This window comes from Ambystoma mexicanum, chromosome 2p, assembly GCF_040938575.1.
Source record: "Ambystoma mexicanum isolate Mex_15411 chromosome 2p, UKY_AmexF1_1, whole genome shotgun sequence".
NCBI lineage: Eukaryota > Metazoa > Chordata > Amphibia > Caudata > Ambystomatidae > Ambystoma > Ambystoma mexicanum.
Window position 1 is genome coordinate 833,910,319 of NC_090923.1, and position 27,480 is coordinate 833,937,798.

At 43.6% G+C, this 27,480-nt stretch overlaps 1 protein-coding gene across 2 annotated transcripts in view; it reads right to left on the reverse strand.

Annotated features, from left to right (window-relative positions):
- ZC3H4 (zinc finger CCCH-type containing 4) overlaps nt 1-13,212 on the reverse strand; it is a 748,106-nt gene extending 734,894 nt beyond the window's left edge. For both annotated transcript variants that reach the window (XM_069644536.1, XM_069644535.1), the window contains exon 1: nt 12,841-13,212. In XM_069644536.1, the coding sequence (XP_069500637.1) occupies nt 12,841-12,923 (83 nt within the window). In that variant the 5' untranslated portion in view covers nt 12,924-13,212. The remainder of the gene's footprint in view (nt 1-12,840) is intronic.
- Nucleotides 13,213-27,480: the final 14,268 nt, after the last annotated feature.

Below are 27,480 nucleotides of genomic sequence, written 5' to 3' on the forward strand. Positions count from 1 at the left end.
CTTTTGTTTCCTTTTCATTTGATCAAGCAGAAGATCCCACTGAAAACAATGTATCTTCAGGCTTTTGAAAAATAAATTGATTTCTCAGATGGAGAGCTTATTAGGTCCCCAACTCTAGCTGAGAATTACCGGACTAAACCTTTTCTGAACCCTGAAATGGCCACCATATAAAATCTATTATCCCAATTTACAGCTTACCAGATCCAAGTTGATGTTTCAGGCTGGATTAGATCAAATTATTGGCACCCAAACAAAAACTATTTTGCCTCACGGGGGGGGGGGCTACAACCTTATAGAGATGGGGAGGACTTGGGAAAATGTTTCCTTAATTTCAAAAGGTTCGCACATCAGTTTTGTTAGGGGGGGTGTTTTAAAGACCTATCTAGGTCCACTATTGAGAGAGGAATTACAGACGTCATACCAACTTTTAAATCCCTTAGGCACAACAACATTTAATGAGATCAAGCAGGTACTGTTGCAAAGGGTTGGTCAAAAAGATAATTTCTATAAACAAAGATTTCGGGAGATTAGGTTAGGCCATGGGGAAACACCTGTAGAATTGGGGGCCCAGGTGCAAAACACCATCTCACTGTGGCTAGGAAGGAAAACTCTACCAGAAAAAAAAGTGTAACCTTAGAGCAGTACATCAATTCCCTACCACCTTTTCGGCAGAAGGCAGTGCTTAAATTAAATAAACCCACCATAGCAATGGTAACAGTCCAAAATTACACAAAGGCTAATAGAAAGTTAAGATCCACAGAAGTGAGGAAGCCAAGAAAGATCCTAAAGGCTTCTCCCATGTACATTATCAACCAAGAGTAAAAGGCCTTGAAAAGGGGGACAGGAGGCATGTAATCAGTAAAGACACAGAAGAAATAACAGGGGTGGGGGAAGAGTCTTCAAACCACACATGATCATATGTTTCTCGTGTGGTCAATCTGGACACTTGGCAAGACAATGTCCACTGAACAAAAAAAGATCCACTTTTGGAAATTGGGTATATACCCAGAAAAGAGTGGGAGGAATTAAATGTCCCTGAAGACGAATGTATTGGGACAGGTAGGACTCTGAGTAATGAAGATTACCATTTGAAGTAATCTGAGCTTCCCAAAGATAGAGCATGAAAACCATGTAGAGTGCACAACTCCACTCCCCATGCATGAAGCCCCACAACGGTGGCAGAGTCAGTTATCACAGAGTTCATAAATCACTGCTGAGGATATCCTTAATTTCTGTCATGCCTAATTCAACTGATGTGAGTGATTCTTCAATTGTATAGAGGAATTATACACATTTGCAACGGGATCCGACTGTGACAGAAGCCATCAGTCCCTTTTGTTCACCACTAGCACCCGACTACGAAATAGTTTGTCCGCTCCCCCGGATCCCTTTGTCTCAATGTCACAGCAGTCACCTTTACTGTTCTTCTGTTCTTCTTGAGAGAGCTGCCGATTCTGTGCAGCCAATGGTGCATCACATTTGAAAACTACTTGGAGGCCCTGGGCGACAAGGAAATAGCATAACAGAGGAAGAGGAAAACTACTTGGAGGCCCTGAGCGACAAGGAAATAGCATAACAGAGGAAGAGGAAACTCTCTGACTGGGTCCGTTGTATCATGAGTCTGGGGGCCTGTGGGTTTCGTAGTGCCCGTGCCCACCCACCTGCATGAAGATGGAGGCTTGCTTGATGCCATGGGCAGTACATTTCCCAGCACGCTAAACATGGGATGATGTTATCACATTGAGCATGCGCAACCAATGGCCCTGAAGACAGTGTGTAAGCAGTAAGCAAAGGAAGCAAAATTTGAACACCTCTGCTCAACTGGTGTTCATCGTAGATGTAGCTCTGTTGCTTCCCCAATGCTTTCATTGTTTGTAACTCGCTCCTCCAACTCCTGTCTTTTCCTGTGTTGGCATCCTGGAATTCACCCAGTCTCTGCACCTGCTGCAGCATCGCCTCCTTTGTGTTGTTTCTCCCTTCTCCCCGGACCACATTACTGATATCAGGAATACTGAGGCATTTGGAACTCTGGATTTCTGCCTTGTCAGACACTGGATTATGGGACTGTTCCTATGTGTTGGGTTTCTGGATTTGATTTATGATGTTTTCTGGGATTTGGACTTTTGACTCTTGGACTTGACCTGCCGGGTGACTGGATTGTCTCTCAGACTATCTTGGTTTCATTTGGATCCGCATATTGCACTTAAGCACTTTGCCTCTTCATTGTCATCTCCATTAAGGTACATAGGTGTGCCAGTGCCTTAAACCAGCTAAGTATCTCTCAGTGGGGGCACAGTACCTGAAGGTAGGAGATTTCCTATTGGGTTTGAACTCCTAGAATCTCCTGTTTTCTAATTGCAGTCAGGGAGAGAACAGAGTGGCATTCCTCCCGACCTTTCGCTTAAATCTGTAGTGTGAATATTCCAGCACATACTACACTGCGAGGTTGAGAGGAAGGTCATAACCTCGAGAGATTTGCCTAGGTACTGTTTTATTAGTCAGCGGAAACCTTGGTTCGGCTACCTCAGCGACTGTGACCCAAAAACGGAGGTCCACAAACTGGCATGCAGCGTTCCATCAGGGCCGGTAGCACAACGTTGATCTAACCGGGAGTTGAGAGGAGTGGCGTGAGCGTGGTGCTGAGCCACAATGCAGACAAGGGGCCGGAGTGCCCGACATCGACATTGGTGAGTGCCCCAAAAGTTATCTCCCCTTCTTGTGGCCAGACCTTACTTCTACACTTACATGAGGGGGTGCTAAGCCTAGCTGGGCACCAGTAGCTAGGAAATCTGTGTCCCAATCCCTGGGGTGAAAACATTGAGTTTATCTTTCCTATAAACTGCCCCAGGCTCCTTTCAAATGGTGAGGGGGACCTCTGACCTGAATCTCATGGGGTTAATGTGCGGATTGGACTTGAGGCATGACTGGCCACTGTGACAGGGTCAGGGCTATGACATGGTCTGGAGGAACGGAGCAGTTTGTTCTCCGAGACCCCCTCATGTGCAATGCCTGTTCTTACTGGTACCGCCCTGAGTAGCAAAATGCCCCCAGGCCCTTTTTCTAGCCAGTATTCTTTTTCTTCTTTTCCAGAAGCACATCTCCCAGGGTGTACCAGCGAGGGATTAAGAAAACCCAGATCTGAACCAAACGAAGGGAAAAAACACAAACACAGCAACAAACACAGACTATCATATACGCCTTCAACACGCCCCTATAGCATCCAGCAGCCCAGCAAAGCAAAGAACTACCCACAACAACAGAAAAACGAACTTCCAGACCAAGAGCACACCAGAGAAGGGGCAGGGAAACCATCAGACTGCCAACAAACCCGTACTGAAAAATAGAGCAGGCTTAGAGGGTGCTAAAGCTTTTCAGCTTTGTAACAGCCCCTGGGGGAAAGAGGTGCACAGATTGGCAATTATTCAGGTGAGCGCTTGAGCCAATGGGGGTGCAAGAGAAGGTTAGAAACAGGAGAACCATCTTATAAAAGGAAAGCAGTTGAAAGGCAGAGATTGAGTTGGAGGGGTGAAGTCAAAGGGTGTGGAGGGAGGCAGAGACTAGGCGGAGGACAGATGGAATAGTGGAGTGCTGAGGAGTTGTTGGCAGAATTGGAGCAAAGTGCAGGAGGTGTACTTCTGAGAGAGAGTAGTGCCAGTTTGTGGGAGTGAAGCAGTGAATTACATAGTGCTTGCAAAGGTGAGAGTAGTAGCGAAGGAAGAATGGGCGATAGGAGTAGGGGAATGAGGAAGATAGAGTGAGATGGAGTGGGTAAAGGCAGAAATCAACGATAGTAGAGAGCGGTATATGAGTGAGGCACAAGGAAATGGTGCAGAAGAGAAGTGGTGGTGGGGTGTGTAAGGAACTAATGGTGACAACAGTAAAGACAGACAAGTGATCACAGTTTAAGGGTGTTTAGTTAGTGCAGGGTGGAAAAACACCTAACCTAAACCTAAATCTAAATGGGAGCAAGCGTCAACCATCAAATGACAAATAAGGCAGTCCTTGTGGCGTCATGTGGTTAACTTTGGGTGGTGACTTTTCACCCCTGGATCCCACACGGCCAAGCTCAGACCCCAATTGACAAGGGGGAAACTTCACTTCCCCTTGTCTTGCAATGCTTCTTGCTTTCACAAATCTTAATGTCTTTTCAAACAATGCAGTGTGAATTTCCCTCGATTTGGTTCACTCTTGCCAAGTAACACAATGTTCACATGCTCATTTCACCAACCGGGATACATTTCCTTCAGTTTTCCAATCATCGGTCAGTCAAAGACTTTCGATAGTACAGAGGATTTTACAAGACCCCTGTATGACCACTTCTCGCCTTTTACCAAGGCTTTCTGGTTACAGTAGTTTCTACTTTCTGGTTAGAGTAGTTTCTACCATCGGGTAATCGTCCAGAGTTTCCTGTTTAAGCACCCACATGGTGCCGGACTACTCTGTTGCTGGTTTTCCCCCCTCGTTCCTTAATGGTATCTTTGGCTACTTTTCGTTCAACACAGTTCGGTTGTTTATCAACACTCCCCTCGAACCCACCGGCTGTGATGAACCGCTTGGCTTTCTTTCTCCTTGGAGTCAAGATTGGTACCACAGAGACAAACATCTCTCCCTGGCTTGGTAATCAGCAGAGGAGGATCTTTTGTACCGTTGACACCTGCTGCAACACTCGCTGGCTATTGTTCGCAGACTTATTATTCCCTCTGCAGAGATTCCCTGGGCATTTGTCAGAAAGGGCAAGGTCTACTCTCTCTTTGTCGCCCTCTTGGTCTGCGACGTCTTTCTTCTCCTCTTGAACTGCCACGCTGAATTAGCTCTCACGCCATGCGGTCTGCCTTGCTCATCCTGTGCTCCACCTTTTATCCCTGTGGGGAAGGGGAAGGGCCGTCAGGTGTGTGTGATCCTGGTCAATTGCCTGACTTTTCCTGACCCTTGTATTAGAACATGTCAAGTAAACGGCTCTGGTGTTAAGTCTGTTGTCTTCCGTATTGAGCAAAAGTGTTTGTGTGGAAAAAGGGGCGGGGCATTGTTTTGGCATATCCTATGTGGTAGGATGGGGAAAAGGTGTTGAAAGAAGGGGGATACCACATATTGCCCAGTGTCCCACTGCCCAAGGACCCCCACAACCAGGTGATCCTCCCTCACTGGTTCACGCCCAGGAACTGGATCCAATAGCGATGGCTCTGTCCTGGCCACCTGGATGACAGATCCCCGGAGACTAGCTAGGAAGACACCTTCAGGTTTCTCACAGGTGAAAATAGTGGGAGAGGGTGTTTTTTTAAGATTGAGCCAGTGTGTAGTATCCCTTAGTAGGAAGTGAGAAGAGGGGAGCGAGAAGAAGAGAGGTCAAGTGAAAGGTGAGAATAGGGGTGCAGTAAATGGTAATGAGACTGAAAGAAGAAAGGTAACAGGAGAGAGTGTGTGGTATATCGGAGGTACTGGAAAGTGTGGTGGAAGACGAGAGTGAGGAAAGGGAATGTTGGAGTAGCATAGAAAGGGAAGGAAGAGGAGTAGTAAGATGAAGGGAAAGGAGAGAGAGAGAAAGGTGCGGGCAAGTATGAGAGGACCAGGATGTCTGCAATTGGCACAAAAAAAACCATCCCCTGTTTTTAATACACTGGAAATTTGTATACTTAGAAGAACCCCAGAAACAGATAAGGCATTTACCTTTAGGCCCCCATCTAAGCTACCCTTAGTAAAGTAGGTGTTATTGATCACTAGTGGGGAAACCTGAGATTTAGGGATGCCTGCGATTGGAAGGGAAAGCCCATGATATGATATGGCATTTATAATGCGCCTGTACAGAAGTGTTCCTAGGCGTGCCAAGACAAGGATGGGGAAACAAAGCGAGGACAAAAATAACAATCTTACTAGGCCTTGTGTCATTCAGATCTCTCATGTGTGCAAGAGCAGGGAAAGGGAGAAGAACCGGGGGAGCAGTTAAGACACAAGTGCAGCCAGTGGGTGGCTCATGAGTGCAGAGAGAAGGGACTGAAGGGTTGCAGATACAGACCCTTAAGAGCTGAGGAGTCCCTAGGCAGTGCGAGGGCAACTGGACATGCAGGAGCCTGGGCCCAAGTTCAGAGGGTGACCAGTGCGCAGAGCAGCCAAGTGCATTAGCAGGGGCGAGAAATAGAGAAAGCGGAAGCGAAAAGGAAGGTCTTGAGTTACTTCCGGAACCCGAGGTGGTTCTGCTCAAGTTTGAGAGAGGCAGGGAGGCTGTTGCAGAGGGAGACCTCAGAGGGAGGCCCCAGTCGAGGAGATAGATCTGCCCCCACTCAACTCTCTGCTTGGGGAAGCGCCTGACCCTCAGAGAGTTGGATGTGGATGAGTGGAGAGTTCGAGAAGGAAGATGTTTTGGAAGAGAACGTTGGAGGTAGAGCAGTTCCAGGCCCCGGAAAGCATTGTGGATGATGTAGAGGGTCTTGAAGTTGATGCTTGAAGCCACAGGGAGACAGTGAAGAGATTTCAGAGCTGGACAGTTACAATCCCAGGGTTTAAGGCCAAGGACAAGTCTCGCAGTCCTGTTCTGGATAAATTGTAAAGGTCAAAGAGTAGAGGCAGGAAGATAGAAAGAGGCTGTTGCAATAGTCCAGCCTAGAGAGGACCAGAGCTCTGGAGACACTGAGCTTATGGGGAAAAGTGAGAGGTATGGATGGCAATTAGTGTACTCCCTTTTTGAGCCTGGTGCTTAGCATGAACAATCTACATGTTCTCACATTAACAGTAGATACACATTAAACTGTTAAAAACACTGAACCTTTTAGGAGACCCTGCCAGATCTGTGACAGCAATGAGCACAGGCGTTCACCCAGAAGATCCTAACTTTGGCATTCTCAAGGAATCCTATTAGCGGGCATCACTGCAACTGCTCCTTAAATGCATGCTACCAATCCTCAGAGCAGCATCATCATCATTATGTTCATGGGTGCCCAGGATGAATATAAAAAGAAACTGACAATGTAACAACAGCACAATTACATACACAGAACCTTCCAGTTGGAGAAATGAATACCCCAGATCCAGGAATGATATATTTGGGTAAAAGGAAAAGATTATTTTGGATGTGGCTTGGGAGGCCTACGTGAGGATGCCTCCTTGCTAGTCTCCAGACAGCGCCAGGCCTGCAGAGCATAGGCTGCTGCCCGGTGGTCCCACCGGAACCTGAAGACCCTGTTCCCGCCGGGAGACTCACTGAGGCGTGTGGGGGCTACGTTTCGGAGCCCGTTGTCCTTGTTTCGTTGAGATTCAAGCTCGCGATTATGCAGCGTGGAGATGGCGCCAATCCCAACATGGTGCCTGCGACCTCTGTGCATCCTGAGCAGAGCGGCGGACCCTCATCTCCACACAGGGGAGAAAGAGGTGTGTATTGGCCTTTGACTGATACCTGATCTTCACTGCTTCACTCGATCCTTCTGCATGGAACGCTGCGCACTCTGGGTCTCTTTCTCTGCCGGTGGCGTGCTCCTTCAGGGGCCATAGCTCAACTTGTGGAGTGGTACCTCAAAGTGTTATGATCCCTACTACGGGTTTGTTTGCTGCAATCACTTTAGTTCCTGTACACGTACTGTACATTGCCTGATTTCATCTGGCACTGGAGATTCTGGGGCCACCCTGGGATCTAAGTATCTGGAGTTGAGATGGCAAAGCAATTGAAGACCCCTAGAGGTGGTGACATTGCGTCTCGGTTACATGCTCGAGAGGGACCTAAGAAGAGTGATACTGCTGTGGTGTTGGGGCACTGTCCCGAGGAGAGGGACGAGGACATGGCCCTACTTTCTACTAGACAAGATCTGGTCAATCTGCTGGGGAGCCGAACAAGAACTCCAAAACAGGGTTGCTGATCTTTACGCAAAAGTCGCAACGCTTGATAAGTGGTTCATGGAGGCGGAACAGCGTATTGGGGACATCAAAGATGCTCTCTGTGAGCAGAACCTGGAATCTACCAACACTTCCCAGTGCCTTCTGGAGCTGGAATGGAGGTGTGAAGCCCTAGAGCATAAGTAGGAGAAAATTGAGAACCAGTCACGGCGCAACAACGTCAGGCTACATGGCGTTCCTGGATCGGTTAGCAATGCTAATCTGCCGGACTATGCGCCCTTTTAACGATTTCTTCTGGGACTGCTTAATGATGCTTGGGTGGAATTGGATCGTACCCAGCGTCTTTGCGGAATTCCACAGGACATTCAAGCCAGCCGTATGATGTTCTCAGTGGAGTCCATTTCTTCTCCTTTAAGCAACGAATCATGAATCATGGATGCGGTAGGTTCCAGATCAACTAACATTCCGTGGGGCCAAACTTCAGACGACTGTAACAGACCTGGGGGCGATCCAAAGGCATAGGGCGCTTCGTCGGCTCACTATGTGGCTCACAGAGGAGGATATCGGTTACAGATGGGGTTTCCCTACAACTCTATTCTTCACTATTTTAGTGTATTGTGTTTTCCTGTACAAAAAGTACATTTTTCCACAAATTTGGATACACATAAATAAAGCACACAATTATAGAAACAATTAAAAAGGAAAAAAAAAATAAAGAAGAAAAAAACATTTTTCACACGTACGTAGGAGCTTCTCTATGATTTACTTGTTGCTTTTATCTCCCTCTCTGGTTCCCTTTGTCCCGGAGGAACTTATCGCCACTCGGGTCCTCTTGGACCATGCCTCAGTTGAGTTTGTACTCTTAGTGGATGAGCTATCTCCTGCTCGTAGCCCCCCTGCCCCCTAAGGAAGCTGTATGACCCGACCTTCTCAGATATGGTATTAAGAGGTGCCATAGCGAAGGCCATAGACTATTTAATAGAAAATGGTGATGGTGCTGTCCCGGTGGCCCAATGTAATATGGAACATAAAGGTGCCCAAAATCAACCGGGTCAAAATTATTAAGTGATCTTTATATTGATCAAAAATCTCACCCTTTGGTAGATGAAAACCATCAAATGATTCCAAGATTCTGTCTATGACACCTCTTAACATAAGAACTCAAAACACTTTTTAGTCCTGCAAATAATATAATCAAACAGCTTTTCCTCCAGTGCTCGCGCTCCTAATTAGGTGCAAGCTATATGCTTCTTGATGAAGTGCAAGCAGCTCCAGCTGTATGGAAACATGAGTGAAGTTATGGTTTATCAACTACTGTGGTAACCCTATATGGGACCTTTGTTCTACACCCATTTAATTTGTCCACACCCTTTTCTGAAAACAACAACTTGACGTCTGTTTTAATGACAACATGACTATCTCCACAAATCAACTTAGGGGTAAGATTCTGCCTCATGCTTAAAGAAGTTGTACCATAAGCTGATTTCCCCCAAAAAAGTAACAGTGGGCAACACGTGTTTCATCTCAAGATTGGACTATGGTAAGAGCCTCAGCCTTCCCTTCTCTCTCCTTCGTAGGCACCAGAGGATACAAATGTGGCAGCCGAACATCTGAATGTCCATATCCTTGTCAACATGTTTGTTGAAGGACAACATTTTCTCAATCTGAATTTGCCTTGTCAGTAACAGTGCCAATTAATAGGGGACTCGTTTGTGCTCCCTATATTGCATGTAAAGACCAATGTTTCACAGACAATGTGCCCTACATGAATTTAATTAGTTGAGTACAATAGTATTGAAATTGCTCCATCAATCCCGATTTGCAATATCTGATAACTGCACAATTACCTTTAATAAGAGCGTCATTCTTTCAAAACTGCTTTCATGGTCTGCATTTGTATAACAACTATGGAGGTATGGTGGATGATATCTAAAAGTGTGGTAATTATGAGGAAATCATGCAAGAGCTAAAAGAGATGTCCCCCAAGAGCGAGAAAGATCTAGTATGCACTAAGAAATCGTAGTCGGTAGAGAGACAAACCACGGTCAGCCATACCGAATACTGGTTAACCATAATCATCGAAACAATCTGTAATTTAAATCAGATAGCAAAATGAGTTGTTCTAGTGGGTAGGAAATATGAAAGGGTGTGCACTGAAATATTAAACCAGCAGAGTTTATAACGCTGTACAGAAAGAATATAGTGCCTAATGTACACATGCCAGGATCCCAGTATTTGAGAGAACAATACCCTTTCAATAAGCATCAACTGTGAGCTTTCGATCATGGGGTATTGTACATTAAGTTACTTCAGTTCCCAATTGCCAAATAAAAAGTAAACTGTCACTCATTCAAGCGCATACAAAATCATTCATGATATCAAACGGATGTACATCTGCTCAAATCATACAAATATGCATTTCGAAATACACAACTTCTGATAGAAACACTTGGTTGGTGTAAACAAATGGTATCCATGCATCTTCAGGTAGGTGAACATAGTGGCTCCTGTGTTTAAACAAAATTGTGGGCACATGAAACCATATAACTACTACAATTGCAATTGAGTCAACAAAGAACTCTAAAAAAGCATTCAGAAAAAAAGGATGACCGATTGTAATCTTCTTGCCAGTCCATTGGTAGAAGAAAATGTAAGCTTGAGTTACCAGTTTCAGTCTAACCACAAGTACCACTATGCTACTGGGAGCCTCCAGAGGTTTTAACAATACCATAGGGTGTTTCTGTATGTTTACCTGACTGCTAATTAATCCCCTGGTGTTTATACTTAAGAAATGACACACTAATGAATAGCCAAATATAATAATTCAGACAACTCTTTTCCTAAGAGTAGTTTGCTTTGCTCTAAGAAATAGTAACACTAACAGAGGAAAACAGTGTTCTTTTCTATCAAGTATACAATAGTGTGTGCATGTATAGAGCTATTTTTCATTCCCACAGAGGTGGCAATACAATTATTATATTTAAAGGAACAGTACATACCCTTAACGAATGAAGGTGTGTTTCCACTGAACAGTACCCAACCACGTGGCAGAGCAGATTAGGTTATACAGTATATGCACACATATCAACAAGTTGGTTTTTAGTCGAGGGCAAAAAAAAACAACTAGTAAACAAATTGCAAATGTTTTGGTAAAAATATTTAAAGCATGCACAATCGTAGTACGTTATGATTAAATGATATTGGCTATATACAAAGGGCATCGCTACAAACAAGATGAGTAAATACATTCTGCTGTTTCGGAAAATGTGACAATGGCCATAACGTGTTGTTGTGTATGTTTACAATTATGGTTGAAATCATCAATGGTTTACTTATCACTTCAGGCATCCTAGCAACGGGGCATTGGGTCAACTGCTCCAGCGTGTCCACTGATTTTCCAGATTGTACAAAGTGAGTCCCTCGAAACCACTGTAGTTAAAATAATGTCTGCAAGTAGGGTGATCAGTTACACTGTACACCTGTAGTTCTCTTTTACAAAATGCTTCAAATAATGCCCACAATTTTCATGGACAGAATCATCGAGTTTACGGGAAACGTTGTACCGAGCATATTTTGATGTTTTACGATTTGTTTGAGCCGACTGCTTTGACAAAGCTTGCTTAAACGTGCATTGACATTTTTAACCGAACCAGTTCTCCTGGAACTTGAGCAGAACTAAGTCAACTAGTGTTACGAGAACTGAGGGCGAGGGGTGCCGGATCCGGCCTACGGATTAGAAGACAGTTTGTGTACACCTCATGTTACGATGCATTTCAACGTGGGTATGGCATTCATCTAACATGAAATCTACTCTTTTATGGTTTTTAAACGTGTTCTCGTTGCATGGCGGCATTCTAGTGAAAATGGGCACGACCACAAATAGTTTGCTTCATAAGTGTGTTAATGTGTCGCTTAGTTGGCCGTCAATAGTTTTCAAAGATATATATGAATAGCACAGAACTGGAGGTTAATGATGATGGCGCTGTATCATGATTATACACTTACAAAAGTTCAAAACTGTTAAGTATTTCGCGGTTTTGCTTTAGTTATAATGCTAGGATGTGCTCTTATGAGAAGGCGAGGCATAAGAATTGCGATTAATGTTCTGCTCCTTTGGGTTATCTGATTTGCTGTTACAAATGCCATTGGCAAGCAACTTTGAGTTGCGATTTCTAAGCGCGTTTTATGAGTTAATTAGGCCTCATGACAACCAATAGGCGAACAACGTTTAAATATGAAGTCATAAAGGAATGGCAAACAGAAGGGTCTTGTTTCTTTAAATTCTGTATTGAAAACGAAATTAATAATAATTAACAGTTCACCGCCGAGATCCTTGTTTCTTCCAATGTACTCGTTTATCTAATGTAACGTTTTCGAGCAAATTTGTGATATATGGTGTTGCGGGTGTTGATATTTTTTTCGCATTCTTGAACCGAAGATAATTTTTTTAAGTAACTTAAATGTACTATTAGTACAACATTGAATGTACAATTAATATAGAGGGCAAATGTATAAGTCAGGCAGTCTATGAAAAATGTCAACAGGAAACTAAAGAAAAAGTGGGTGGGATCAGAGGTCAGTATTAAAGCCAGAACGTTTAGAGTGTAAAGTGTACCACTTATTATAAATACAGCAACCATGACCAATGGGGTGTATGAACCCCAGCCACCGCAATTATGGGATATAAAAAGAAAATACTTTCATGCAAAAAAAAAAAATTGGTCGTTTTCTACTTAACAGCATCCTCATACATGTTGATTTTTTTCTCGGCGAGAATACAAGAACTAGATTTCCTCACAAAAATATGAATTCCCCCCCTTCACAACATAGTTTTCGCTTTAAAGAAGCGGAACACCCGCCTCCCCCTCCCCGCCATTTTCTTTCATTTACCTTTCGTCCGCTATTGAAAACAAAAAGAAGTTTTCGATTATTTCCCAAAGAATCGGTTACAAAAAAATCAAAGCGAAGGAAACAACAAAAAAATAAAATTATAAGGAAGAGAGATTTGTCACGTTACTCGACCTTTCGTCAGTGAGGAGGTTGTTGTTGTGTTCATGGTTTGATGTTGGGGATGTTGGACTGACATTCGTGCTTTCCACAGCCATTTTTCCTCACATTTAGAAATACTCTCCACAAATGAGGGCAGCAAAAACACGACCAGGTGATCGTATTTTTGGGGGTTCACTGTAAGAGACGTTCGGATTGTTGCTTTTTTGATCACTTGTTTTTATGCGGAGGGTGAAACGTTAAAGCAGTCTTTGGTGTTGGATTGGGCGGTTTGGGGCCTTTTGTGCTGGCTTTGGGTATTTTATATCTTAAAGGAATAAGAATATTCTGGAGAGGGAAAGAGACAACTCCGAAGTATCGCAGCCGCAGTAAATAATTCACTTAAAATGGCGGCCACGCCGGGGTAGAGGGAGGTGGTCATCCCACGGTGACGTCACAAAGAAGCCATTATTGAGAGGTGGGGAGAGCAGGAGTTTTTGCTTTCTCTCTCTCTGATAGGCCAGATTATGGGCAAATGCGGTTCTGAGTCGCCCAGCGCGATGACGTCGATGGTGTGCTGATGCAGTCCGTCCTGGGGAAGGAGGGGCATGCGTCTTGGGCACGTAAGAACGTTCAAGATGGCGTAATTGGCATTTTGCCGGCTCGTGCTCCCCAAGTCAACTGTCCTTCTATTTTCGCCCTTGTTTGGAGTGCGGCTCTAAGTTTGTCATACACGTTTCTAACCTATCGGGATGAAATGGTTTATCTCACGCGCCGCCAATTTGCCAATCCGTGGTCCTGAACTCGCGTCCCTATAGCATTGGCTAGCTAATTTTAGGAACACTGAGATATGAACTCTGATTGGTTAAGCAATGTTAACAAAATTGCTATTCCTCCGATTAGTGGAGTGTATTGGCGAAATTGGACAACCTTTCAGATAGGTTACAAGTCTTCCACTTGTAGTAGTCGCCTCACTTTCCCCTACATTTAAGATAAATAATTGCATCATTATCGACTCGGTATGTTCATTGCTGTTTATCACGGTCACAGACGCCCCGCTTCATAACGTTTATCACCTTGAACTTTCTAATGGCCATTGTTTTTACAGGCCTGGAGCTTGAATGAATTCAAAGGCATATGTCTGATTGGTTAAAAAATCTCATAAAAGGCAGTCTTGACCTATAGAGTAGGCAAAGTACAGGGTGTAACGAAAACGTAATTGGGGGGAGGCTACATTCAGAGACAAATTACTTGTATAGGTTCCTGTTTTTCCGAAAGGCATCATCCGTGTGCTTTCAGCACTTTAAAAAATGCACCTTTTGTATTGTATAGTGATTTTTTTTTTTTATGACTTCATTATATAATAACATTGATTATATGTGTATATTCTTATAAATTGTGTCATGTGAGTAGTCCAGTTTTTCTTTTGGGGCCACTCCATGTCTTTCCGATTTTGTGACTCACACTGATCACCTTCCTTTTGTAAATGACAATCATTCTATAAGAATCCAAAGCATTTGCACTAGCATTAAAATGTGATGTCGAAGATGAGATTTACGGAAAAGGCAATTTTGTTCCGTGCCACACCTCCGCCGTACAAATAAATGAAAAATAGTCACAGCAAAAAAATCGTGCATGAAACGTGTACGCATCACTTATCCAAAAATAATTGAGCTAAGTACGAAGACATTGATTTATGTACAAAATAACTTGTCTGGAAGAAGTTACAAAAAGTTTTCAAAGAACGTTCTCTGCATCAGGAGTTCTAAACCAAACACAATACATTGTCATAATTATAAAAAAAAATCATTACAACTTGCTGATTGGCTGTTAACAAGCAAATACCTATATTAATCTATATTTTAAAAAACAAGGCATACATTCGTTTTCAAAAATTGATAAGCAGAATTTGCTGATTAAAATGTTCTTTATTAAATAACACGCCCATTTGATTAGCAATGCTATACTATGTCAGCAGAAGTTATTTGTACCCAAGACCTAAAAGGAGCAACAATACATCATGTTTGTGTACTGCTGAAGTAAGACATTAGTGAGATGAGTCGGGGCTTTCAACTTCTTTACAATTCCACCAGACCTGCAGTTTGAGTAATTTAAGTTTACCTAGTCGACCTAAGAGAAATGCACTTGAATGGCAATGGTTCACGACTAATTGAAATGCGCTTTCAGTAAAATGGTAGATGTCACTGCAAACCCACTTTGTTTGGCACACTGCTGCCACCCACAGGCTAGCCATGCACAGTTAAACTTTTATTTGACATTTACTGCAAAGTTTGCTGCTTCAACTGAACTGCATCCTATTTGAAAACAAACCTTTCTACACATTTTTTTTTTCTCCTGCATTGTGAGCCGTGAAGGGACTCTTGCTGGTGCCGTGTCGCTTCCTGGAGGAGGCGGAGCTTAATCGGCTCATGTGACACATCGCGTGATTTTGACCATCTATTTTACGGCGAGCCATCCACCCTCGCAGCGTTAAGCCCGGCGGGGAAAAGCCCATCGGCTGTTGTGCGGCTGTTAGGCGCTGGAGGCGAACTGATCCTTGGAAGTACTGATAGTGATAGTGTACAGTCCAACGGAGTTCGGTGCTGAGTTCCAGTCAGCCCGGTCCGCCTCTATCCGCCGCTGAGGACTCAATGGAACCAACTTCAAATGTTCCCAATGACCGTGAAGTGTCACCAACGGGAGTCGGCCTCCACACGCGAAACCGTCTTCTACAGCTGCGGCGGCTGCAAACCAAAACATCTTACAAAATAAAGGTTAGCGATGCGTGTGTATTGACCGGCTCCTCCCCGTGTAGCACTAAGCTCCGGGAGACGGGAACAACGATTGACAGTTTGCCTAAAGCAGGGAGCATCCCTGTGTGTACTCCTACAGTAGCTGTAGCACAACAGCCCCCCGCTGAGCAAACATGTATTCATACCGTCACTAACACATTGACCCAAAGCTCTAGAAGTACATCAGAAGAACAGATGTTGAGGCCAAGTCGGGTCATTGAAAGTGAAAATGAAAAGGAAAATCACATGAAGAGCACGGATGGAATAGAGGCAGTATTAGCTACAACACTAGCTCCTGTTCAGCTATATACAGAACTATTGATTCTGACTACCCTATCTAAACAAGATGTTGACTTGTCGAGGCAAGGTAAAACTGAAGCTGGGAGTGTTTCAGTGCTGGATAAGCAATTAACAAATTCGGAAAGAAATACTCCTCCACCAGCTACAGTATACCACGATGCCTCAGAGACAACTTTCTCTTTTGATATAACAAACGCAGACATTCTAGCGATAAGGTCGCCTTCTGAGGAAGTGCCCCCGCTATTACTTCCTAATGAAAGTCTGGTCCAACAGCAGAGCCAGCCCTGCATAGCAGATGAACCTGCGAGAAACTGCAAAACATCAGAAAGATGGAAAGCAGCAGAAGCTGCCCCCCACCACGCAAGTGGTGATAAAAAAAACCCATTCACATCAGGATGTACAAATCAATCAGGAACAGAACGATTTCTCTAAGAGTAAAGAGCATGTGGTTGAAGATGGACATAGTGAGACTTCATTAGAAAAAGAAAAGAATAAAACTGAACAGGCTGAACTCGTAAACACTCCAATACAAAGGACCAAATTGATGGTGGTGGCAAATGCCGTAACAAATTTTGATGTGGCAGCACGTGAAGCCCGCCTTACTGAAAGGTTAAAGGCAGACTTTATACAAATGAGAGAGCGTCTAAATGAAAGATTTACTAAGAAAAAAGATCAGAAGCTCACGAACAGACGAAATGTGAGCACTTTGACAAAAGAATTTACACACAGAAACAGTAAAGCAGCTCTATTACAAAATCTGTCGGTAGCACTGTGCCCTATTAATCTTGACATCTCGGATGATGATCAAGAAATAAGTGGCAGTAACCTGGTAACGACCCTGGATCAGCGGGACAAAGCCCTAAAGCCAGGAGGAAAATCGCAAACGCAATGTCCAAATGAGGCTCAGCATTCAGTAATTCACCACCTTGAAGACACAACGACTTCCAAAGGGAATATTTCCATAGCCGCTGGCATACAGATCCACAACAATGTTCTAGCTGCTACATCTATCTCGATGATGCCATTTATGAAATTGTATGAATCATTAAACGATGCATTGCGAGACCAGAACTCTGTTCTAGGAACCTTAAACAATAAAGTCTCGGCAATAGAGAAATTGAATGAACATCTAATTTCCAGACTGGACCTGGAAGCAGCAACTTCAAGACAATGGCACTCGCAGCTCAATGAAATAACGAAGCGAGAGGCACATGAAAAATTTGATCTAACGGAAGCCATTGTCGAATGTACAAAGTGGATCAGACACAATGTGGCGGCAAAGCCTTTAAGCTGCTATGAGAGAACCAGCTGTAGTTGTCAGCAACATTGCAATAACTCAGGTCTTCTCACCCATTCAAGCAACGCAATGACACAATCCACAAGGGATGCGCCCTCAAAAGTAGTAACGGCGCTAAAAGAGGTGCCTAGAGACCCAGAGTCTGGTAATCTAACAACTATAACCAAAAAGGAAGGCCCCAAAGCGAAGCTCTTAAAAACCAAAGAAAGTGCAGTTGTAGTAGTGGAGAACTCTAACACGCCTCTTAGACAAGAGTCGAGTAAGAATACGGCAGCAGAATCGAGAATCCAGTTAAAGAGCCTAATCCTCTCTTAACGTTGCCAAAGGAAACCGTGAAAACTCAACAACTGGCAACAAAACGTCCTTGTGAAGAGACTATGTCCGCAGATGAGGTGGACGATAATAACCCAATAGACCTATGCGATCTATCGACTTATACAATTGATGATGAAGCCGACCCTATAAATACGACAAGGGTGAGCGAAGACCATGAAACATCGACAGAAGAAGAGACCACCAATGACTTCAAAAGAAAAATTATGTGGCACAGCCGTTATGTGCAGATGCACCCAAAAATGCAACCAGTGAACAGTAATAAGAACCATCCTGTCACTCCAGATGCCCGAGTAAAATCTAACAACAAATTGCAAGAAACATCGCTAAAGGTGCCTCCAAAGTGCAATCCTAAATGCACTACTGTGCAGGCACAAAAGCAAAAGCAAAAAAAGCAGAGTGAAACAAAAACTTCGCATCCACAAGAAAAAAACAGATGGTGGAAACTGGAATTGGAAAATATACTGGAAGACAACAGTGACCTAAACTTAAACAGAGCCAATGTTATGAGGTTATTACATTATGTACCGGCACTACGTAACATAAGATCAGACGACATTGCTATTGTCGAATACAAATCAGAAATAAGATCAGATTGGGTGGTGCTACATATGAAATCTAAGAATTTAGCTAGACCACTCTTGGAAGCAAAAGAAGACCTCCTGTTCTTTGGGTTTGATCTTACAGTATGTGATGCTCAACATCCAGCAATGGATGAAGAAAATGAGCATAAGCAGAATAGACCCTCAAATAACATCAAAAGGGACGTCTTATGGAAACAGATGAAAACTCAATCATCCAATCCAACAAGAACACAAGATGCCAAGAGCCACGCTTAGGATCATGCAGGGTCAAGAGGATCGACCCAATTTCTAACATCCTGGAACACCCGTGGATTTGCTTATCTATTTTAAGAGGGCAGTATACAAGATCTAAAAAGTACCTTCATCTGTCTGCAAGAAATGTGGCTACGTGAGCCACCATCAAGTGATGGATATACGACATTTCTAAATGCAGCAGGAAAAATATATCCGGACAACCCTTTTCTGGCCTATTAACCATGGTAAAGAACTCTGCAGGATGGGAATTGCTACACATCCATAACCCTAATCTGTTCGTTCAGGCCCTAACCCTGCAAACAGTAGTTGTAACCGAGGATGGAAAATCCTTAAATCAACAACTACTGTTAATTAACCTATACTGGAATCCAGCGATGATTGCTGAAACCGTATTTCTGGATGCTGTTACATTGGAAATAGATAAATGCCACGCATCTTTTTCGGACCCGTCCATAATAGCGTGTGGCGATCTAAACTACACATGGTTTGATAAGTTAAAAAGGCGAAAGTCAAGCGAAATACGAAAATGTCCATCAGAGCTTGACGACCGTGGCACAAAATGGGAATATCAACTGATGCTGCGGCATTGTGTAATGCTGAACGGTGTAATCAATGGGGACATCCCCGCAGCAGACACGTGGCATAGAGGGGATACGTCAAAAACCCTTGATTATATTTGGGCCTCTGAAAATCTTCATCCCCATGTTACAAATCTTGCAATAAGGAAGACAACTAAAAGTGACCACGACCCGCTAGTGCTATCGTGGGAGAACCCTTACAACAAGCAGCTGCAAAGATATATATTCCCACCAATAATGCCCAAAATCGAATACGAATTAACAGCGAGCAGATCGGCAAGTTAACAACTGGGTATACCCAAAAACAGAAGTGGAAGAATCAAGTGGAATATAAATCATTACTAAAGAAGTACACCTACACAAACAAACCAAAAGCAGGAAGTGTCTCAAATGTGCATCAATTCAGTCCAGCCTTAGACGAGGCAAAGAAACAGATGCAAAAAGATCTGAAGCAGATAAAGAAAGAAGGTGGACCCAGGGAAAAGTTGTTGTTGAAGGGAAGACGGCAGCGAAATCGCAATTGGCTGAAGTCATTCAATGACATACGAACACAAGAACAAGCTGAACTGATGCTTCGTCTATTAATTCAAAAAGACAGCCGTAACATCTGGCAAATTATAAACACTGGCAAATTAAACAAGACAAGCGCACTAGCAAATGGGGTAAATGCGATCAGTTGGGTAAACCATTTCACAGCGGTATTTAACGACGAGGACAGTATGAAGTTATCTAACCCATTGGTTGTAGCAGAAAGCTGGAACGTCAGTGGAAGATATCAAATCAGCAATTCGGAAATTGTCATCTTCACGAGCAGCTGGACCACATGGCATCTCTAACATAATGCTCAAAGCAAACAAAGAACATTGGGCAAAATTCATAAAAAAACTATTCGAGCACATTGCCTTGACAAAAAAGATCCCTGTAACCTGGACTAGCGCGTGTTAGTACCAATTTTTAAAAACGGAAACCGTGGTGATCCAGAGAACTACCGCCCTATTGCACTGCTAGACACTATGGGGAAAATCTTTGCCACTTTTCTCCAAAAAAAATTGCTCAATGGGCTGAAGATGCATTAATATCTGACAGCAGACAAACAGGCTTCACCAAAGGCGTTGGAATGGAATTAAATCTAGTGATATTGAACATGGCCAAATTGAATGCTTTAAAACAAAAGAAGAGACTGTTTCTGGCATTTGTCGATTTAAAACAAGCATTCGACAGCATCAACCGCCAACTCCTCTGGAGCAAATTGAAAAACGGGGCTGTCCAAAGCAACTTTTAGCTCCACTAATGGCACTTTATGCAAATACCAGCATTCGAGTATGTTTAAACATGGAAGGGGACTTAACGGAAGAAATACAAACTACAAAGGGCATGAAACAAGTCTGTCCCCTAGCTGCTCTGCTATTCAAATTGTTTATAGCCGACCTCCCGGCGGCCTTAAGGCAAACAAGGTGCTTCCCTCCAAAAATAAACGGAAACCAGATAAGCCATGTAGTATATGCTGATGATGTAGTACTATTAGACAGCATGGAAATTGGACTTCAAAGATTGTTGTCTTCTCTGTAAGCATATCTTTCGGCAAATATGTTGACAATAAATGTTAAGAAATCGCAAGTCATTGCATTGGGCCCAAAAACAAATGACAAGACAAAAAAGGTTTTACGTGGAAAATAAATAACGAAGTCCTGTGTAAAGCTGATACAGTCCGCGATTTGAGAGTTGTGTTTAATATCTCGATAAGAGAGTGGAGCTGGACAAATGAAGTAGCTTCGCAAATGGAAATTCTATCTCTACAAGGAGCAAAACTACACGCCACATATGGGAAGTTTTCTTTACAACCAATAATCACTTTCTACTCCCAAAAAGTGCCCCCAATAGTATGTTTTGGCAGCGAAACAAGCTGGAATATAGATGCGAAATTTTGGACCCAAATGGATGGCAAATTTTGGAGCAAAGTGCTTAAATTACCACAGTGTACCTCAATGGTAGGAATTCGCCACGAGCTGGGACTCAATTCCTTACACTCTGTAGTTCTGTGGAAGTCAATAAGTTTGCTCCGTAAAATGAGGATAACATCCGGAGCAAAACCTTATTCGATTTTAAACAACAAAAGCCAAGATCCATCAGCATATTTTCTAAATAGTTGGGAAGAGAAATTGTTGTCAATTCTAGCAGCGGCAGACATAAACATGTCACTAGTAATGAATACTCCACAACTGGCGAAAGTTAAGTTTAATCAATGGAACTGGATCATCAACACCAACACAAGGGTCTCACTGTCAACAAGTATTGATTTGGGTATGTCTTCGCTAAAAGTAGGAGATTTACCTAAGTATCTTACCAGATTTCCATCACAATACCATAGAAACCAGTTCTTAAGACTGCGACTTAATCTTTACCACACTCGTGAGATTTTGATGAAAAGGAATGATCCAGTGACAACAAGTGCAATCTGTCGCTACTGTATGACAGAGACTGAATCACTGAAACATTTGATAATTGATTGCCCAAAGATTGCCAACCAGCGTTCATTGCACTTGTTGCGTTTTTTGCCAAAGAATGGAAACTTTGGCTCAAAAAATGGCTCTGCTCTTTTTCTTCCTTTTTCTGCTCCGGTCACTCTTCTGAGTCCTTGCTCCTTCTCAAGAAATTAGATTGTAATGATGAAAATCCGTGACAAAAAAGTTTGTTTGTCTTCTCAAACTAAAGTCAATAAAAAAAATAATAAAAAAAATAAAAGTGTCAAACATGCCCTGCGAATGGTACTCGTCCTTCATTAAATGTACTGGACTCTGCGGGTAGACTTTGCGATCCCTGAATGAGTGCACGTAGAATGTAAATTTTATCTGCGTGAATGGACACACATAAATAGAATAAACAAGACTGAAAACAGTTCGGCCAGCTCTCCCGCAGGTGCTAGTATATAATGCAATCCTAATCATGGAGCAAAGCGAGCGCTGGAGGCTAACAAAAGTGTACGTTAATGCAGTAGATCTGTAGCTGTACAGACTGGATCAAACTATTTATCACGACTTTGCATAGACATCTAGTCAGCTTTGTTTATTCATTATGTAACAGGAAAGAAAGTAAGACTAAGAAGAGTGGATCACATAGCAGGAACAGAACTAGGTAAACTAACTAGAAAATTATAGTTTGTTGCCATCTCACTTTCAGGGTAGCTGGTATAAAGCAGCAGAGTGAGAAGATAGAATGTCAAGGAGTTTGGGGATCAGCACATGGGTGAAGCATCTGTTTCACAGATTTATGCAACCAGTAGGTTTGTTTTGTTTATAAAGCGCGCCACACCCTGGGGTATCTGGGCGCATTACAAGACCGCTTAGAATCACAATTTGGTTCATACAGACAGGAAATAACACACTGAGATGAGTATCAACACAGTTTGAACAGAAAAATGCATGAATGCTATAAACAAGAACAAGTCACATGACGTGACAATAATACATCAATAGAAGAGGTCAGAGGACAAGTACATAATCAAGCAGGGAGTGAAGGCAGACTCAGCTACTCTAGATATTCTGGAGAGGAGTGTCATTCACAGATAGCCATTTTTTTAGTGTTGGATCTAATGCTTTGGAAGGGCTGATCAGTACGTAAATGTAAGGGGAGAGCGTTCCAGGCTAGGGCGGCTTGAACAGGGAAACTGTTGCCTCCAGCTCTTTGCAGCATAAAACGTGGACTAGTAATGCAGAAGGAATTGATGGGCCTAGTTGGTCGGGATGAGGTTTTTCTTATGATTTTCTCGCTTAGGTATTGTGGAGCAGCCTTGTTGAGGCATTTATGTGTAATAGAGACTAGTTTGAAGTTAATCCTTAGCAGAGAGCCATTTGTGATTCCTTCTAAATGCTGAGATATGATCTCTCCTGGGGATATTTAAGGTGGCTACGAGGGCATTGTTTTGGAATGTTTGTAGTTTGTTTAGGATAAGTTTGTTTGCTCCTGCATAAAGTACATTGCAGTAATCAAGTTTGGACACGATTAACAGTCTCACTAGAATCATGCAACTGTTTGTCAAGAGGTATGGTTTGAATACGTGTATAAGCTTACATGTTTAAGAGGTGGCCAAAGCCATCGCATTAACTTGTTTACGAAGGTTCAGAGTAGAGTCAAGATAGAAACCAAGGGTTTTAGTATCCTTAGCCATTTTAATGATGTTGGCGTCAATATTGAATGCAGAGTATTGGACATCCAGTTTGTTAAGGTTTGTAGGGGCGCCTAGAGTCAGGATTTCTGTCTTCTCATAATTTAGGCAAAGGATATGGGTGGCCATCCATGCCTGGATGATGAGATAGATTTTGTTGAGTAAGGCAAGGTCTGTATCATAGTTTCCAGATAAGGGTATAGGTATCTGGGTGTCACCTGCATAGTTTATGTAGATGACACCCAGGTGGTCTAGTTTGTCAAAGAGTGGCTTTGTAAATACGTTGTACATTGTCGGAGAGACGCACAAATCTTGTGGTACTCCGCATGTGATAGGGATTGGCTCCGTGGCATCCGACTGAGTGAAGACTCTCATTGATCTGTTACTGAGAAAGTTTGCCACTGATGAGGTGTTCACAAAGTCTGTTGTGGTCCACCAAATCAAAAGCGACTGAGAGGTCTAGTAGGAGGAGTAGAGCACATTGTCTGTTATCTTTCAGTTGATCTATTTGCATTTTCAAGTCGATGGCAGTTTCCGTTCCGTGGAGGGCCCTAAAGCTCGATTGTCTAAGCCCTAGAAGATTATTTACCTCGTGGTAGTGCTGGATTTGCAGGAATGCCGTTTTATCAAGTATTTTGAGTAAGAACGGGACAGTGGTGATTGGCCTATAGTTAATTGGGATCGATGGGTCAAGAGATGCTTTCTTAAGTAAAGGCAGAACCCAGGCGTTCTTGAGATTTGTTGGTACTTGACATGTCCTAAATGAGGTGTTTATTAATTTCATAAAATAAAAGGGACAATGTCTGTGGCTGCCTATTTGATTATTTGTGCAGGGCAGAGGTCGCCCTTGGCATCTCGATGGTTTAAGTGATGCAATGATTTTTTCAACTTAAGCTGTGGAAATTTGAGCGAATCTGAATTCTTGGAGTTTGAGGGCTGTTTTTTTTGCAGTCTTTGGGAAGTCTCGGAGTTAGAAATGATTAGCCTTTTGGAAGCAATTTTGTTTTGTAGGGTGGCAATCGTTTGATAAAGCATTTTGAATGTCCGTGCACCATTCTTTGTTTTTTGGGCATGAGTCGTTAGGGGCAATGGGAGATTCTAGTTTCCTGAGGATTACAAATAGTACCTTTGTGCTGGAGCTGGCTAACTGGATCTTTTCATTATAGGTTTCTGGTTTGGTGCCGATGATCTCAGTTGTGTAGTAAGTGGTTATTTCAGTCACCTATCTTTGTTTTTCTTTTGAGGGTAAGTTTTTCCAGTTGGCTTCCGTTTTCCTTTTTTTGAGCCTAAGGGCTTTTAGCTGGGGGGTAAACCAGGTATTGAGGTGTGCTTTAGGTTTACTGTTTTGAAGTTTAATCGGGGCAATAGCATCTAAGACTTGAGTCATGGTGTTATTGTAAAGGTCTACAAGTTCTGCAGGGTCTTGCGAGTTAGATAAATTTGAGGTCGGGAGCAAGTGGGGCAGTAACTTGTCAGTAGTGATATTTCATTTATTTCTAGTGAGTGTTATGGCCACTGGGCAAGAACCACCGACTCCACAACTTAAAGGGTCCAGTTGGACCCAGTCCTGGCGCCTTTGGCGCCAGGCTCATGAGTAAGTGTGCCCTGTACACTTTTATTCTGGTGCAAGTGCTGGTTTCCCACTGCAGGGCCTCCACGTGCCTCCAGGTCGGGCATGGCCATAGGAGTGAGTTGGGCTGCACGTGCAGCAACCTCAAGGAGTGGCAGGGTGAGGCCACGAGTCAGAACTAATGGGCGTGGCTGGAGCCAGGCTATTTAAGCCTGCCCCACCCGCATGTAAACGCTTCGTGTTAATCTGCTTAGGGCAGCGTAACGCTCACCGCCACCTGCAGTGCATCCTTACCTGATTCCAGCAGCAACCGCACTCGGAGCGCATCCTTACCTGGTTCAAGCAGCAACCGCAGTCGGAGCATGTCCTTACCTGATTCCAGCAGCAACCACAGTTGGAGCGCACCCTTACCTGATTCCAGCAGCAACCGCAGTCAGAGAGCATCCTTACCTGATTCAAGCAGCAACCGCAGTCGGAGCGCATCCTTACCTGATTCCGGCTACCAGCCACAACACTTACCCGGGAGTTCACTTTCAGTCAGCATCACCGCGGATCCAGGCATCCATCATTCTCCGGCAGATCTCCGGATAGCAGCACTGCAGTCCGACATCGGCAAACAATTCCTGCAAAGGAAAAAGACAAACAAGGTTAGAAAACCACTAAAGACATTACGCGCAGGTCACGCTCAGACAAATCTTTGCGCTTGACCTTAAAACCAACCTTACCATCTATTGGAACATCGTAAACTCTCTTCTCTTCCATTGGGGCTCACTTCTTGCGTCACAACTACCGCTGGGTCTCATATCACCGAGAAAGCAAAGGGAAGACGTTCTAAAAGGATACGGACAATAATCAAGGAAAGACACTATTGAAAGGACACTTACCTTCGGAGTGGTTCAGCCACAGCCGGTCTGGGCTGCCACGCACATAGACCAGTGAAGAAACTCGGTCCATCTAAAGCGCCCCTGGAGTGAGAAGCAGTACGGAGAGCTCGCCATCATCATTAAACAGGTGAGACTATATGGGTCGGCGCATGCTCACAACATTCTGGGAAGAAGCATTCGAGGAACACAGCAGTCATATCACAGCATTCTCACAACCTCTCATATCCTCACAGGGGCAGTGCCAACAACCAGCGCAGTCCACAACACACGGGCGGGGAAGACGCCTGACAAACGGAAGCCATTTCCATGGAGGGCTGCAACTGTGCCCCAAAGTCCCTACAATACTTGAAGACTGCCAAGGCCCAATCCTCACCCCAGCTTCGCTGGGCTCTCTTCTTTGCAGAATACGATTTTATCATTACTTACAGACCAGGAGTACGCAATGAGAAAGCAAACGCTCTGTCGCGCATGAGTAAGGACAAATGAGCTTTCACCACATCTGAGCTTGTGGCAATCATTCCGGAAGAACAAATCCAAAACCAAATTGCTGCAACCACCTGTTTGGATGACTTGAAAACCGATCTCCAATCTCGGATCAAGCAGCACAACATGAGTGGCTAGCAAGAGGAGACCAATACACCATCAAAAATGATCTACCTTATTTTCAAGGGAGACTATATATTCAGGGCAAGAAAGTACAAGATCAGATAATAGCAAACTAGCATGATTCATTAGTGGAAGGACACCCAGGGATTGCCAAGCCTCGAGCTAAAATACAAAAGGGCTATTGGTGGCCAACCTGGAGAAAAGACATTGCCCAGTTCATTGCGACCTGTGGTGTCTGCGCGAAACACAAATCTCAGAAGTTAAGTCCAGCAGGGTTACTACGTCCTTTGATTGTACCACCAGCACCATGACATACGCTGTCTATGGACTTTATCACTAATCTTCCTCCCTGCAAGGGATTTAACACTATCCTGGTTATCGTGGACTTATTCTCCAAGATGGCCCCTTTTATTCCATTGAAGGGATTTCCCACTGCTTCCGCCCTTGCTACTGTGTTTTTGGAAGAGATTGTCAAGCTACACAGATTCCCATCGGTATTGATTTTAGCTTGCAGAATACAATTTGTCTCAGCACTTTGGAGGAGGTGCTGCAAAATAGCCAAAATTGACCTCTGCCTATCTACTAGTCATCATCCCCAAACCGAGGTCAAACTGAACGGACCAACCAGACCTTGGAGCAATACCTGAGGTGTATGTTACAACAAACTGAAGAGTCCTGGAAAAACATCCTTTGGTTGACCGAATTCGCCTACAATAATTCAATCCACGCTAGCACCGGACAGACCCCATTCTACACAGTGCATGGTCGACCTCCTCGAACGTCCACTTCTGATTCACTTGACGAATTAGAAATGCCAGAAGTTAGAAACTTGCACAAAACTATCACTCGATTCCTTAAAGAAGCAACTGAAAATCTGACCAGAGCCAAAGAACAACAGAAAAAATGTGCAGATCGACATCGAAGAGAGGCTCCACATTATCAGGTCGGAGATAAAGTTTGATTGGCATCCAAGAACATTCCCTTGAAGGGACCACGAGCCTTCCGTCCCAGGTACCTGGGACCTTATCCCATCAAGGCCATAATTAACCCTGCTGCCATGAAATTGGATTTACCCTCTAATATGCGGATCCATCCGGTATTCCATGTCTCTCTCTTGAAACCAGGTACTCAGATTGAGGCACCACCCGAGGCCGACATCATAGAAGGAGAACCAGAATACGAGGTCAAGACTATTCTGAATTCCAAGATAGTGCGATCTAAATTGTACTACCTTATAGACTGGAAAGGTTATGGACCTCAAGGCCGCACATGGGAACCTAGTGAGTTCGTCCATGCCACACGGCTAATCAGACAA